The sequence below is a fragment of the Rutilus rutilus genome, assembly GCF_951802725.1.
Source record: "Rutilus rutilus genome assembly, chromosome: 21".
Taxonomy (NCBI): Eukaryota; Metazoa; Chordata; class Actinopteri; order Cypriniformes; family Leuciscidae; genus Rutilus; species Rutilus rutilus.
The window spans coordinates 21,616,437-21,628,747 of NC_140226.1; the positions used below are offsets into that span (position 1 = coordinate 21,616,437).

At 38.0% G+C, this 12,311-nt stretch overlaps 1 protein-coding gene across 1 annotated transcript; it reads right to left on the reverse strand.

Moving 5' to 3' along the window:
* Positions 1–5,036: 5,036 nt before the first annotated feature.
* nipal3 (NIPA like domain containing 3) lies at positions 5,037–12,311 on the reverse strand. Its single transcript, XM_084392476.1, has 11 exons — positions 12,039–12,311; positions 10,071–10,139; positions 9,684–9,855; positions 8,626–8,685; positions 8,239–8,384; positions 7,913–8,009; positions 7,678–7,813; positions 7,514–7,602; positions 7,361–7,424; positions 6,555–6,649; positions 5,037–6,379 (listed from the first exon to the last, which is right to left on the reverse strand). The coding sequence occupies exons 1-11, from the start codon at positions 12,090–12,092 to the stop codon at positions 6,198–6,200; spliced, it is 1,164 nt and encodes a 387-aa protein (XP_084248602.1). The 5' UTR covers positions 12,093–12,311; the 3' UTR covers positions 5,037–6,197.

Sequence of the window (12,311 nt, forward strand, 5' to 3'; positions counted from 1 at the left end):
TTACTCTAATATGGAATTGTATTGGAATGGTAAAGAGTGTTGGGACGTGACAGGAGGGCCTCCACTCAAGGAGACAATATGATGAACACGTCTAAGAATGTTCCACATATGGTTGAAATACCATCATTTGCCTAGAAAGATAACATTCTGGGAGTCAAGACTATAAAGGAGAAAGGATGCCCTCCCTTCACCGTCACACTCTGTGTCACTCTGTGTGACTGTACGACTGCTGGCCTTTTCTTGCAAGAAAATACACCTCATCAAAGACTATTGGAAATGTTTGTCTTTTATTCAGTGATAGAATTTTGTTTGCCACCACACCTCCCTGAAGGTTCTCGAGGCGACGGTAAAGCGACTCAAATTTGGCCTTACTCGTAGCCAAGCCTCCCTCATAGTCATACCATTGATAAAGACATGGGCAACTAGAGTGGCTTGAATTTCATCTGAGACTGCTTGTCTTCTTGCCCTTGCCCTTCGTCGTCCTCCTCCTCCTTATCCCTCCTCGATCTCTTCCTTCATGTCTTTCTGGATCCGTTGTTCCAAAACTTAAACTGATTTGGGCCCTTTTATCTATCTATTGAAGGATCTGATTGATGTGTGTTACATTTTGACTCTTAGTGTTTCCACTTGGGTAATTGTGTGCAAACTGAGCTGAAGCTGTGCTGACTTGAGTGAACAATATTTAATGCTAGTGCTTTATACATGACAACTGAGAAATGAAGGGATTTGTGTGTAGAGTTTTGCAGTGACAGTTCAACAAATCTGACTCATGTGTCAAAACAGGGAATAGTGTTTATAGTTTAGTGAAATGGGTGTGCTTCTTGATAAATGGCATTATGGTTTTGAAATTTTAGTTCAAAAGCCTGGTTATAGTGTTTAAGCAATCGAGAAAAACTGTAATTCAGCTCAAAATATCTTACATTGGGTGTCTTTGCCGACCTCTTGTGGGGAAAAAAAAGAATATAACATGATATCTCTTGACTCTAGCCACTAGATGGCCTTATAGCACTATTTGGAGCAAATGAGCTGTTTGGGTCCTAAAGTCATTTAACTTCAGTATGCATTCAGATACACATGTAAACATTATAAAATCCTTTTTTGGTAAAGTTTTAGCATTTTTAGTTTAAATTTTGAGCATGTTTAGGTTTTTCTATGTGTACTGAAGCATTCCTCGCATTCCATTCATTCCTATGGGAGTCAATTTGACCCGATTTGTTACTTTTTTACATTTCAACCACAAAACTCCTCGAATACATTCCCAAAAGTCATGGGGTCTTGGACCCCTCTGATGAACACTCAATTTGTAAAAAATAAATAAATAAATCCAGGTCAAAATGACCTGAGGGAAGGATTTAATTTACATTTTACAGATGACAAAATGATGACAAAATTCATTTCAAAGTTCATTTTGGGGTGAGCTATCCCAAAATGACCTTTAGGATAGTTTATCTATGAGCTGAATTGTCAACTATTAAAATGAAAGAGATTTTTTATTTAATTTAATTTGTTCTCACCCTCTGCCTGTCCTCCTTAAACACGGCCTCTTGCACACTGCAGGCAAACAGAGCTGTAGGTAGATCACTCAAGTCCATCACCTCTTCAGAGTCTTCTTCAATCTAGCCGAACGCCATCTCTTCTTCTTCGTCCTCTTCGTGGGTCGCTGCTGTGACCCATTCCCCTGCCCCACCAGGAGAGGGAGTTAGCAAAAATGCCACAGTCCAGGTGACATTTTGAGGCAATCAAGGATATACGAAAACAAACTAGTTTGCATTTTGCTATAGGGAAAACAGTTAGGAAAGAGAAAAAAAATATTTTGTGCACTCTTATTTTTTGACTATGGTGATCTGTGAGGGAGCCAGTTTCTGCATCAATACACTTACAAAGGATCTGATGACTAATAACCTTACAAGGTGACTATTAATAACAATATATGCCAAACAACCTTTTGTGGTAATACATTGAAGATATACAATCATATCATATTGTAGTTATAATTTTGAGTCAATATAGGCCTACAATAAAAAAAAAACGAATAATAAATGAATTTATAAATAATCTAAATAAAAATAGTACAGTATTGTATTCTTGTTGACAGTGGAAAAGGCTGTTCTGTATGTCTTGACAACTGAACTTACTTGAACTTTCATATACTCACAGCTCTCTCGCTGTGTGTTATAGCGCCATCTTGTGCCCGTTACACGACTACACGGTTTATGTGTAATCTTATTATACGTTTGTCTCTATAATAAAAGTATGTGTTCGCTAACCTGGAGAGGATGCAAACATGCGTGTTGCTGTTTGTATATTTATGGCGACAAAAAGGAGTAATATACACATCATTCACAGACTTTTTCGGAGAAAAACATCGCTGATGCACTACATTTAATAACAAACCAATTAGCATTAAACTATCAAGATAGCATTGACAACATAAATGTCATAAAGAGTTCAACGTTGGTGATATCCTATTAATTCTGCCACTTTCATTTGAATATGTTACATCACAGAAAAATCTAATGGCATGATAATGTAAGTTTTATAGATCACTTAACGTTACCGGTTATCTTTGCAACTGATGATATCGATCTGAGCGACAGGCCGGACTGGTATAAGGGGATACTGCTAAATCTAAATCAGACGTATTTTCATATGAAGCGTAAATGCATTGTATGCTATTACAGTTTTTTTCAATTGTTTAACCACAATTTAGAAAACAGGGCCCGGTTTGTCAAAACACTACACACAATTAGCACAACACTACACCAAAGTAGCACAACACCTCTGATAATTTGCAAAATGGAACACTTTTGTCAAAACTATACAATGTCTTATAAAAACCTTATTTTGTTGTCATAACATTAACACAAACATCATATGGTCTGACTCTGTTTGAATCAGTTAAACACTCCTGTGCTCAACCTAAAACACTTTTAGCATTCATACAGATGAACACCACATGACACCAATTGTGCATACTAATGAAAATATTTATTTCTTTTCATGTACTCTAGTCAGCAATACTGAAAATTTCAACAAAACATTCATAACAAAACATTTTCCAGTTTCCATACACTATTACTGAACATACCATTGTACTGTACGCCTACAGTAATACAGTAACATAAATTACATATCCAGTTCAGTACAAAATAAAATAAAATAAAAAACTAAACATCTCTCCGCCTAGCTGGATCTGGCCACAGGCCTTGTCAACATCACAGGCTATATTTTCATTTGCAAGGCAACGTGGGAAGAATCTTTTTGAGTGACGAATCCACCCTTGTATGGATGCTGGTTCAATTTGATCACATGCTTCCTCCATAGCTTGAATGAGGGGCATCTGGACATAGGGCCGGAGATCATAAACCTTTCCATCGCCATGCTGAGAAGAACTCCTCGATGGGGTTTAGGAAGGGGGAGTATGGTGGAAGGTATTGAACTGTAAATTGTGGGTGTTGATGAAACCAGTTTTGGGCCAGAGCAGAACGATGGAAAGCAACATTGTCCCAGACGACAAAGTATTGCATTTGGTCCCTTTGGTTTGCTGCTGTGATAATATTGTGCAATCTGTCTAAAAATGTAAGAATGAGGTCAGTGTTGTAAGGACCCAAGCTGGCATGGCAGTGGGGGACCCCATCCTGTGTAATGGCGGCACAAAGGGTAATGTTACCCCCATGTTGCCCTGGTACATTGACAATAGCCCTGTGGCCAATGATGTTTCTTCCCCTTCTTCGCACTGTTGTCACTGCTGTACTCTCAGTCCAGCCTCCCTCAGTGTTAGTCCGTGGTTTATAACATGGTCCACAATTGTAATGAATTTCGTTACACAGAATTGGTTGTCTTCTTGTGCATGTCCTACCCCTCCTCCAGGTCTTCCTCTCCCTCTCCCTCCACCCTGTTCTCTCCGGATTCCCCCTCTCATCCGCACTCTCCCTCTTCCTCTGACACTGTACATTTTTGTTGAAGACAGGTGAACTTACCTGTTGCCTTTTTATAGTGCTAAAACCTGATTGGTGTGTCTACAATTAAGCCCCAGTGTGTGTGCGTACCTGGTGGCTGTGTTTAACCAATTGGTTCATGGGTGTGTTCATTTGAAAGTCTTTGCTTTGAAATTGCAAGGATATTACATCATGATAAATTTCTGTGTCAAATGCATACAAGTGTGTTTAGTGTTTTGCAAATCACTGTGTGTAATGTTTTGCAAAAAGTGTGAAGCTGACAATGTGCTTACAGTTGTGCAAATCTAGCCTTGTGTTTTTCTCCGTGAGTGTAAGGTTTTGCTAATTGTGGGAAAGTTTTAATTTTAGTGTGTAAGCAATTGAAAAAAACTGTAATACGACAAGTGACAGTGAGGAATGACCAATGACATTCAGGTTTATCTCATAATCAGCCAATAGGATTCGTGGAGATTGAGAGCGAGAATTGATGACGTGTGATGGAGGACGCCGTTTGGTATATGACATCAGAATGCATTATGAATGATCTTTGACACACATTTTTATTTTTTACCTCGACAGCTGATTTAGAATTAACGTATTTTAAACGTATATAATTAAAAACAATTTGTAGCCTATGTGTAGTGGTGCACTGACCTACATGTAACAGCAGTATAAGTTACATTTATCAGTAACAGATAAATTATAGTCAAAATGGCCATTACATTGTGTGTTCAATATGAGGAAGTGGCAGCCTGTTGTAATCTTGACTTGCATAATCAAATTCTGAGTCTACTGAGCCGCATCATGCATCCATAATGTAGTAGCCTATTAAAGTGTCATATAATAAACATATGGTTCCTTAAAATAGATATGATCCTGGATACATGGCCAACAATGAAATATCAATACTCATTACACAAAGGCAGTTTTACAAATTCAAGTCAGTCCTTGAGAGACTAACCCTAACCTTCCAGTTAAATTGCCCATTATACAACAGTCCACAACAACATGACTGAGATTCAAGGTTTTAATACATTGGTTATGTAAAACAGCTATAAACTATACTCCAGAGGTAAATACAGATCAAAGAGCAAGCAGTCACAAAAAGATGTGTTTTATTGGTTCAACAGGATTTTTTTTACCACAGTGCTAACTACACAGAATGCTGACTGAAGCTTGGTCTTTATTCATTATTTATTTGGGTTAAAAACATTATGATTGTCATTGTGGAATGGTTGTAATAGTATAAACAACATTATGTTAAATTCAAATAAAATAAAATAAAATGAACTCAATTAAATTTACATGATCTCAACACAGTAGTAATTGCACTTAAACAAAACTCAGTGTATTGATGTTGCTTAGACAGTCAGGTTTTCCATTATCGTTCAATAAAAAAGTCCAAGGCAATGGTTTAATAAATACAGCATTAATGATTACTTGCATTAAACTTAAAAAAGAAAAAAAAAGAGAGAATAAAAGCCACGCACCAAAAACAACGATAGAATATTTGACCACATTAGTCTAAGCAATGACAAAATATCCACAAGTGTTTCTTAGTTTATGTAAGGTATCTGTAAATTTCAACTACCAGCAGTGTTCTGATATTCAATCTATTACCCATAAACATGCAGATTTGTACAGAAAGTCTATTTGGTATGCATAAGACAGGCACAGGGAATAAATAATAGGCACAGCACACATTTAGGCCTGAAAATGGAAAACAAGACTCGTATGAGCTTGTACATTCAGTAAATTAAGCCAGTATCAAACATGTATTTGTATAGAACTAGCTGGGAATTGTGAAATCCACATTAGTCTTTGGCTAATAAAGCTGGACCAGCAACAGGATCTCTGGTACAAAGCAAGCAGTAGCAGAATCCAAAACATCTTCTGAGGTATATTTAGGCTTTTAGGTTAGTGACATGAGCTTTGTCACATTGATAAAAGACCGGGAGTGCATGTCAGTCAGCACATTTAAAGCATGATTACAGATATGAGTATAAGATAACATGCCAGTCTTTCTTAGGATAAAAATCAACGCCACCAATGAAAGTCCTTTTTTGCATCCTAGCATGTGTTATAGCTTGCTTTCCTGGCTCAGGATGAAACTAGAGAAATACAGAAGTTCTAGAATGGTCCAATATTCCAGAACTGTGTTCTATAAGTGCTGTCAATAATCAACCCAGTAATGCTTAAACACAGAGTAGCATTTCTCATCTTAAATCAGTCTTAATTTCATTTCAGGCACATTTGCGCTCAGTCTTTCTTCAGCTCTGATGGTTGGTACGGGCTAACAGGCCCGGGAGAGACGGACAGATCTTGGTCCACTGGGAGCGTCACAGGGGCCACGCTGTCGTTGTTCTCCAGTGCTCCGTAGGAAAACGAGCCGTTATAATCAGGCTGCACAGCCCAGCCTTTGTTGTGAATGGTTGGAATACCTGTGATGACACATGATTGGTTGTTTGGCTTGACGATAACAATAAATCAGCCAACTCTAAATAAGACATGACATCAGCTGGCCTTTTTATCTTGAGCCAGATTCCAAGCAAAGCACATGACTTTCTTCCCACCAGCTTCCTTTCCAAATCTTACTAAAAAAAAAATAATACATACCTTTCACCATGTCCATAGTAACATATGGCTCAAAGGATTTGACTTTCTTCTTGCTTTTAGTAATCAGGAACACTCCAAGAAAGCATATAGCACATCTGCGGAAAATTACAAAGAACAAAGACACGTTTGAACAAATCCCAGAGAGTTTGTTAGTCACTGCTACTGCTGAGAAAACAAACGTGTGTGGAATTTCAGTTTTCTTCCTGACACAGATGTGTTACAGTGTATCACATAGTACTATAGTGAGTATTTTCCACCTTGATGAATGAGATACTGAATGCAAAATTTAGGGCCGTCAATGGATATAAATATTTCATATAAATATTACATTTTTCATAATTAATGCATTAACACGTTCAATTAATCTTAAAGGAAATAAAACTAATTAGTAAACTTTTTCTGTGATTTTTAAATTCAGCAATTTTGTGAATGGCATACACTACAGTTCACAAGACTGGGATCAGTAAAAAAATGTTTTTGAGGAAATTAATACTTTTATTCAGCAAGGACGCATTAAACGGATCAAAAGTGACAATAGACATTTATAATTGTAAAAAAAAAAAAAACTTTCTATTCATCATGAGAATCCTTTAAAAATATATTTTCAGTCTCCACAAAAATATTGAGCAGCACAACTGTTTTTAACATTGATAATAAAGAGAAATGACATTTTAATGCATATTGAAATAAAAAAGTCGTTTCACAATATTACTGTTTTACTGTATTTTTTAGCCTTTCTTTCAACAACTCAAAAAAAAACATTTGAACAGTAGTGTATGTACTTAAAAATGCATCATAAAACCTACCCCAACAGAAACATGCATATGTGCAGAACGTCTTCATGGTTAAACTCCTGATAAAATATGGCTCCTGTTTCAAAACAAATGGGATGGGAATGAGAATGAGACCACTAACACGGTGCTGAAATGAAGATAGAGAAAGAAATGTGCAAGTCCTACCTGCCACAATTGCAAATGTTGTGGAGAAAATGTAATTCACACAGGCGATTAGACAGGAATCATACAGATGAGATGCCTGTGCTAAAAATCTAATAAAGAAAGTCAAGTCATATAAAAGAACAAGAGAACATCAGAACATCAACACAACAAACACCAGAACTTACGATGCTTGAAAGACGACAGTAGCCACCATGCAGACGAACATGACGTAGAATATGGGATATGACAGCTGTAGAGGACCCAAGATGCTAAGCACAATCATCCCTGAAACCGCCTTCACTGTGATTACAGTCACTGAACCTAAGGGGCAAAGCTCCATTATTTTGGTCATTGGTATATTTATGACTTCTTTATACACAATGGGCTCTACAGACAACATATGTTGTGTAATTGTCCTACCAAGTAGTGCCACCAGTAGCAAAATCAGAACAAGGTAGTTTGCATTCCGCTGTTTGTAGAAATACAGCACCAGACAGAATGTGATGATCCCCAGAAGCTGGAAAAACACAAACCGCATTCAATGCTAATCATCAACGCTTGAAAAAGACAAGCTGGTGTTTTCACTCATCAACAAAAATTGGTTTAATATTTGCAATTTAAAAAAATCATAATTTGGACTGTAATGATTTCAGGCATGACATCATTCTCAGGCAAAAAAACACTTGCATATTATACTAATTAAATAAGCACACAATGACTTTCTAAAAGATGAGGGTGTGTATTACCAAGTATAAGAGGAAGGGCCAGCCAATAACATGTTTTACTATGTTCTCGGCATTCAACTTTTCGTGAGAGTTCGGCCCAAACGTCACAAAGAGGTAAGTGCCGCCCGCCGTCAAGGCACAGCCCAGGAAAGTCAAGATGTAGCGCTCTACAAACGAAAGAAAATGTGTGAAATCATTTCTGAAATGTATAGGGACTGCATTTAATTGTTTGCATTAATAATACAAATAAGTAGTTACTTGTTGCTTATTAACGCATAGCCTCAAATTTCTCAATCTTTTGAAAACACAGCTTGCTCAACAAATGCAACAAAGCAATCAACACTATTTATGATTATTGGTTTTTAATATATATATATATATTTACTAAGAAAGATGAGCAGAACTCACTCAAGAATTCCTGTGCCTTCCACTTTTCCCGCAAAAACAGGAAACCTAAGATGGAGCTTGCTGTGAAGAACAAAACAGAAAACACTGGTCATCTTCAGAGCATGGTTAACTAAAGCTAAAACCATAAAGAAACATGTTTGTTACTTGAAATCAAATAAACGTTAACTGAAATCAAATAAAATGAAAACTTTCAGCTAGTTGCAAAGTAAACATTTCACATTTTCATATAGCTTGATGTAGCCTACTAAAATAACTAAAACTGAAATAAAAACTATATATATATATAGACATAAAAAAAGACAAACAACAAAATTGCTAAACTAAAATGAAAATATTAAAATAAAAACTAATTCAAAATATTATTAAAAACTATAATAGTATCTCAATGAGACTTACTAATGGCGCTTTTCCATTACCAGTACCAGCTCAACTCGACTCGCCTCGGCTCGCTTTTCGCTCCGTTTTCCATTGCAAAGAGTACCTCCACAATAGTACCTGGTCGTCATAGCGACGCCGCAGGAAACTGCCGTTACTTAATCTTCTACGCGACACACACCCGCTACCCACACACACAGGACAATGGAGGAAATCGAGTATATGCTGTTTTTGTTTTTGCTGTTTTTTATTCAGGATACTCCGTCTGGGGCGTGCAGTGATGACGCAGTGAATAGTGACGATTCTCTCTGACCAATCAGCAGTCTGCTGTGTTTTCACGTCACATTTTAGTATCGCCTCAGCTCGCTCAGAACCTCGCCGGAGGTGATACGAAAAAAAGTACCTGGAAGCAGGTACAGGTACAACTTTTACACAGCGGAAAACCAAACAAAGGCGAGTTGAGTCGAGTCGAGGCGAGCTGGTACTGTGTAGTGGAAAAGCGCCATTAATGACTTGCTCAATACACTGCTTTAGAGCTACTGTATATTACACGTAAAATTAAATGTTTATGGCAAACAACATCAGTCAAGAAACACTGTAATATAAACATTTCAGTTACATCAAATATAAGAAAACAGTATCAAATATGGAAGTGAATGCAACATAACAGTAATAATACCTACTTATGACAGACACGGCATTAAGTGGAGCTATGAGAGAGAGCGGAGCAAAAGCATAAGACACAAACAGTGCGCCCTCCCCCAGAACCATCAGCATCAGGCCAGACCACCATGTCTTAGTGTAGTAGTATTGCCTCGGGTCTTTATTTCCTGCCAACGTCACATGACCTTGTTTCTGCGAGAGAAAACATCAGTCATTATGCATGTTTGTCTAATACACCTTTTAAAACGTACTCTCCTAGATACTATACCAAACAGCAGCAGGGTTATAAAACAAGATGTTGGGAAAAAGCAAATAAAAGCAGATGACTTGCACAGGGCGTAACCTGAACACACCCTGACCCTGAATTACAATGCAATTATAAATGTAGGCTGCAAATACACACTTACCTGAATGCTGACTGAGATGCTGACCAACAGGTTTCCAAAGATAGCTAACAATGTACCAATGAGGTTTTCCTGTGTATAAATCACAAAGATAAGACATGTAAGACATAGAGAGAGAGAGAGAGAGACATGTGAAAAAAGAAAGTACACCCTTTTGAATTCTATGGTTTTACATATCAGGACATAACAACAACAACAACAACACATGACATATTACACTGTGTCATGGTTTATTTAACAAAAACTAGGACATGAGTGAAAAACTACATACACCCTTACTCCTTGCATAGGAATTAAGAAGGTAAGTAGCAGTCAGGCGCTACTATCAAGTGTCTTTGATTAACTGATCATCAGCAAGCGTGACCTACTCTATAAAAGCAGAAGTTTTGGCAGTTTGCTGGTCTGGAGCATTCAGGTGTATGATAACACAATGCCAAGGAGGAAAGACATCAGCAATGATCTTAGAGAAGCAATTGTTGCTGCCCATCAATCTAGGAAGGGTTGCAAGTCCATTGACAAACAAATTGAAGTCCATGCAGATGAGCTGTTTTTTCTCTTCACTTATCCCCACAATCAAACCTACGGTTTTAGAAATGCATTTCAGACTCTACAGGCCTCAGTTAACATGTAAATGAAAATAAAATGAAAACAAAAATAAAAAACTATAATAACTGATACTATATCAGTATATGTGAAAACTATAATAGTATCTCAATGGGGCTGTCGTGACCTAATGGTTAGAGAGTCTGACTTGTAACCCATAGGTCGTAGGTTCGAGTCTCAGTACCGGAAGGAAATGTAGGTGGGGGAGTGAGTGAACTGAGGTGCAAGACACCAAACCCCCAATCACTCCCTGGGTGCCACAGCAAAAATGCAACTCCTAATGTGTGCGCACTAACTTGGATGGGTTAAATGCAAAGGACAAATTCCAAGTATGGGTTACCATACTTGGCCTTCACATCTCCCTTTTTCACTTTCAATGATACTTATATAACACTGCTTCAGAGCTGTTAAAGTTCATGGCAGTACAATTAGGAAAGACCAGACAAGTATGGCATGTTTGGAAGCGTTGCCAGCAGAAAGCCTCTCCTCTCTAAAAAGAACATGGCAGCACGACTTAGGTTTGCATAGTTGCATCTGAACAAACCTCAAGACTTCTGGAAACTTTGGACAGACAAGACCAAAGTGGAGATGTTTGGACATAATGCACAGCGCCAAGTTTGGCAAAAACCAAACATGGTAGTGGAGGGGGTGATGATTTGGGCTTTGGTTTGATTTTGATTTGTTTTGCAGCCACAGGGCCTGGACACCTTGCAGTGATTGAATCAACCATGAATGAAGTCCTCCAACGTATTCTAGAGTCAAATGTGAGGCCATCTGTCCGACAGCTAAAGCTTGGCCGATATTGGGTCATGCATTAGGACAATGATCCCAAGCACAACAGCATTTCTACAACAGAATGTCTGAAAAAGAAAAGAATCAAGGCGTTGCACTGGCCCAGTCAAAGTCCAGACCTCAACCAGAATTAATTGTAGCGGCGAGACCTTAGGAGATCTGTGCATAAACAAATGCCCACAAACCTCAATGAACTAAAGAACTGAGAGACTGCTAAAGTTGGTTCTACAAGCCATTAGGCTAAATCAAAGTGTGTACAGTTTGTCACACATGGCTTCTCCATTTTGGCTTCATTTTTGTTAAATAAATAATGGCACGGTGTAATATGTCATGTGTTGTTGTTGTTCATCTGAGGTTGTTTTATCTAATTATAAGACTTAACGTTACTATAAACCGGCAGGTGTCTTTAGACCATGACTATATATGCATTAGTGTGGCATTAAGCTATATATCAGTATTAGGCTAACAGTCAGTTTAGTATAACATAATCGCTATTTCAAGATCAGCTTTTGTAAACGCTTATTTTCGTTTTGCATTTCTAGTTTGATTGTTATTTACATTGAAGCATAGACTCACGGTGTAAGAGTCTTCCGTCACACTGTCGTCTCGTGCCATCCTCACACCGTTCATCCTTAACGTTACTTCAGATGACTTCCTTCCCCTACACACGCATCACCGAGCCCGTCTCGCGGCTCAGTCCAGTCGGGACTCGGATGAAAGACAGTTCTACTTTCCTCTGTTTGGGCTGCAGTTTACGTGGATCGCCATTTTCGAAACGCCGTTTCTTCCGGGTAGACCTGTCAATCGACTTGACGTTGTACGCAGGTTCCGTGTGACGTCGAATTTGTG

Excerpts from the sequence above, each read along its gene's own strand:
- nipal3 (XM_084392476.1), bottom strand. The coding sequence starts at position 12,092 with ATGAACGGTGTGAGGATGGCACGAGACGACAGTGTGACGGAAGACTCT. Across the intron at positions 8,010-8,238 it reads GGCCCTTCCTCTTATACTTG|CTTCTGGGGATCATCACATT; the intron begins GTAATACACACC and ends GTGTTTTTCCAG. Across the intron at positions 7,814-7,912 it reads GCTACTGGTGGCACTACTTG|GTTCAGTGACTGTAATCACA; the intron begins GTAGGACAATTA and ends TTTGCCCCTTAG.